This window comes from Cajanus cajan, chromosome 4 (assembly GCF_000230855.2).
Source record: "Cajanus cajan strain Asha chromosome 4, NIPB_CcT2T_4, whole genome shotgun sequence".
Taxonomy (NCBI): domain Eukaryota; kingdom Viridiplantae; phylum Streptophyta; class Magnoliopsida; order Fabales; family Fabaceae; genus Cajanus; species Cajanus cajan.
Genome location: NC_138520.1, coordinates 74274697 through 74278461, shown reverse-complemented (window position 1 = coordinate 74278461; position 3765 = coordinate 74274697). Strand labels below are relative to the sequence as shown.

The window sequence follows — 3765 nt, the reverse complement described above, 5'->3', positions numbered from 1 at the left end:
AGATTGGCAGTGTGTTGCTGCCGCATCTGCTCGACCTGTTCGATCAGTCTTCTCAATGATGTTTCGTTGTCTATGCTTGTCGTGCGATCTATGTCGTCTGTTGCTCATCTACTATGGCTTCGGGTGATGAAAACCATAAGCGTGGCCGATAAGAGCTGTCTTATCGGCCCCACAGTGGGCGTCAAATGTTCTTATCGGAGATCGGTCGTAGGGGACGATCTGCTGGGTAAGATCGGCGAGCCTCCTTCACTGGTACGCGTGTTGCTCCAAGATGGAGGTGGTACCTGCAAAAGAGACTCTGATGCTAAAGTTAGTGTTTGTGGGTGTATAAGTCTCGTATAAATAATGCATGTACCTTTGTGTGAATTAGGATTTCATTGGGCCTTGGGCCTAAGATCAGTTTATGACCTATTTGGATGTCGAGCTGACGTGACCTAGCGCGTGTCCGAGGTCACGTCGCGCTGAGATGCCGAGCTGGATAGTACATAATCTATATAAATGGAAATTGATTCTTCCTCCATATTAAAAACCTTGTCATAGGATGCAGCAGCGGGGACTGCTCCTCATGCTTAATGCGAAAAAGTTTTTCCTCCTATAAATCCGACTCTGGTCATTGAAATAGAAAATGATTTATAATGACGTAGGTAACTTTGAAGGATACACCCCATTTCTGATTACATAATTGATTCACTTGGGGAGAGAAAACTAGTCATCCATATTAGTATTTCATAAAAAGTTATTAATTTTCTTATAATTAATAATCTCAATATGGTACGTGCATTAAGTGATGGATTGAACAAGAAATTAAAAAACATATATGGTAGATCAAAAGATATCTTTCAACACACTTTCATTTATTATAAATATATACTGACCAGAATAAATTTAAATAACTACTTAAAAAATTTAATATAAAGTTTCACCCAATAATAGCTAAATTTGTTCAGAAGACAGTAATAAAAAGTACGTCAGTACGTACCATTCCTCATTTCAAGAACTGGAACTTCAATTACTATGAAGATGAAAGAACAAACAATTAATTCAAAAAGCAAGATCTACTTTACACAAGAGAAGCAAGTTTTCCAGCGATTCATCTAACCCAGTATGATAATAATCATGTTAATTAATAGTAAAATATACACGTCTAGCACCGAAAGGATTGAAAACCTTCTCTCTGTGGCCAAAGCGAGGTTGATGAGGCCCTTTCTATAGCATATGAAGTAAAATAAATTCCACAGTTCCATATGTCACAAAATGAACCATTTTAGAAACACTTTGCATCCCCACAATAACCAACTTTCTCTTGACAACCAGCCTCATCAAGAAGCCATTTCTCAAGCAAAGAGAAGGGCATAATTTCTGCACAAATATCAGGCTTGCTTTCATCATCTTGCAAAACAGTGGCCTCAGGAGACAAGGACTGAGAAAATTGATCGGAGTTTGAAGACTCCAAAGACTGGTCAAAATCAAACAAGGATTCAAAATTCTCAGACAATTCAGCACTGCTTGGTTCCTCTGCTCCACTAGAAGCAGTATCAGCACCCGATGCAGCTAGGTTGTTGAAGGAGTTTTGAGTCACAGATGAGTTAGTTCTTGAGGACTTTGGAGGGTTTTTCATCCAACCCTTCAGCATGCGAGCTATGTTCTCTGCACTTGAAGCATAGCACAAAGATTGCGTTGGTTTTGTGGAAGAGAAGGAGCTGCTACTATCTGAAGGGTATGAGTTTGATGCAGATAAAGAAGGTGGCTTCTCTGGTGAAAGGGCTTCGCTGAGGGCTCTCTTTGCCATTTGGATATCAGTCTGGAGTCTTCTCTCCCACTGGCCTCTAGGGATTTCCCTTGAGGCTGAAAACCCTTCTCCTAAACTACCTTCACAACCTGAATGCAACTTCTTCAGCTTCTTTCTCAAATGGGTGTTCCAATAGTTCTTTATGTCATTATCTGTTCTCTGTGGAAGGTATGAAGCTATTGCAGCCCATCTGTACCATAGCCAAAGTGGTCCAGTTAAGTTAGGTATGTGGATCCAAAAGAATTTTCCAGATTAAAATACTCAAGACAGTTTAAAAGATAAGGGAGTCTTTGATTTCTATTTTTTTTTTAATTCTAATTTTTAAAATATAACTAAAAAAGATGAGAAACCATCTCATAACCATATATTTTTTTTTAGAGCACTTTCTTGGAAAATAATTTTCAAAATTTAATAGACGTTTAATGAGAAATTGGTTGTTGAGTAGTGTGAAATTATCATAAATAACAATTTTTAAAACTAAAATGTGAGAAGAGAATCAAACATGTCTTCAAAACTCAAGCTAAGTAGGTGCTTGGAAGATTGATTTTTACCTGTTTCCTAAAAGATCTTGAAGGTGGATTATCATCTTCTCCTCTTGTTCGGTGAAGTTACCCCGTTTGATTCCTGGCCTCAGGTAATTAGTCCATCTAAGTCTACAACTCTTACTGCACCTTGACAACCCTGAAAGCAACCCGAAAATGGCAAAAACAAATCAGATCGGGTGAAGCAACATCAAACAATGAAACCCAAATGACCAACATTTAGATCAGTCTATTTCAATCAAAAACTCATAAATTAAATGATGATCCAAGAGCTAGACACAACATAGAACAACCAATAATAATAATATACAAAATCACCAAAAAGAAAAGAAAAAAAAAAGTGAGTGGAAAAGCTAATCAACCTGTTTTGGTAGGAACTGCCCTCCAATTTCCAGGACCATGCTCCTGTATATAAGACACCAACATGATGTCTTCTTCAGGAGTCCAAGGCCCTTTCTTGACCCCTTCCTTGTCACAACAAGGTGGTCTTCCCATGTCTCCTTCCTGGTCTTTCTCTTTTATTCAACTTCCTGTATACTCTTGTCCTTCTAATTCTCTAGCCCGTTCACCTCACCAGGAAAAAATAGGTAGTTTTCCTCTATGTATGTATCTGTGTGGTGGTGATATGATACGGTTTTATCTCCTTTCTCTTTTATTTCTCTAACCCCTTTACTTGGTATGTTATTCAAATGCAAGTGTCCAAGCCTAACCCTTGCTGGATGCACATTTATAGGTAAAAGGGGAGGGGTAAAGGCATGGTGAGAAGCTGACTTAAGCAAGTAAACGAGGCAAGAGTCAAAAGTTGACAGCAAGAGCATTAAGTGAAGGGTATGAGTAAGGGCCAAATTATTCAGCTCTATGTATTGTGTACCTCTCAAAACCGCGTAGCATTCAATGTAGGTGCACTGGGAAAGCTCAATTATCTCAGCTTTAAAAGTCCATAAACCCCTGCAGATCATTAAATGTAAATATGAGATAAAGCTGACTTTTGCAAAACCTAATGAGCTATCGCCATTAACTCTTTCTTCGCCATCTGGTGATCTCGATGAACCACCCCTTTCCTATTTTACTAACTTATCTATAAATTAATTAATTGCATTTATAGTTCAATTATACTTCGGTGTTTGGGACAGCGACCATAACCGACATGAGATATACTCTACGAGTATCTCTTTGCTTAAGCTTGAGTAGAAGAGTGTGTTTGCACAAAAGGATGAAGTTTGGCAATTAACGTTATCTTACGTACTGGCTACTACTAGAGTACTGTATATTGTTTCTGGATATTGCAAGTTTATCATCTTATTCGTCAAATTTAATGCATGTTTGGAAACATGTTCACAACCCTCAAAACCGCGTTAAAAAGGTGAATTTATTTATTAGACCTCTTAACTGTACAAATTGTTATACAAATCCTACCATTTCTTTTTTGAAAAG

The 3765-nt window shown here is 38.0% G+C and overlaps 1 protein-coding gene across 1 annotated transcript; it reads right to left on the bottom strand.

The window, feature by feature from the left end:
• Positions 1-954: 954 nt before the first annotated feature.
• Positions 955-3237, bottom strand: LOC109789285 (transcription factor MYB30). The gene is made up of 3 exons (XM_020348199.3): positions 2694-3237; positions 2341-2470; positions 955-1979 (listed from the first exon to the last, which is right to left on the bottom strand). Exons 1-3 carry the CDS (start codon positions 2824-2826, stop codon positions 1265-1267), a joined length of 978 nt encoding a protein of 325 aa, XP_020203788.1. The 5' UTR covers positions 2827-3237; the 3' UTR covers positions 955-1264.
• Between the last annotated feature and the right edge of the window lie 528 nt (positions 3238-3765).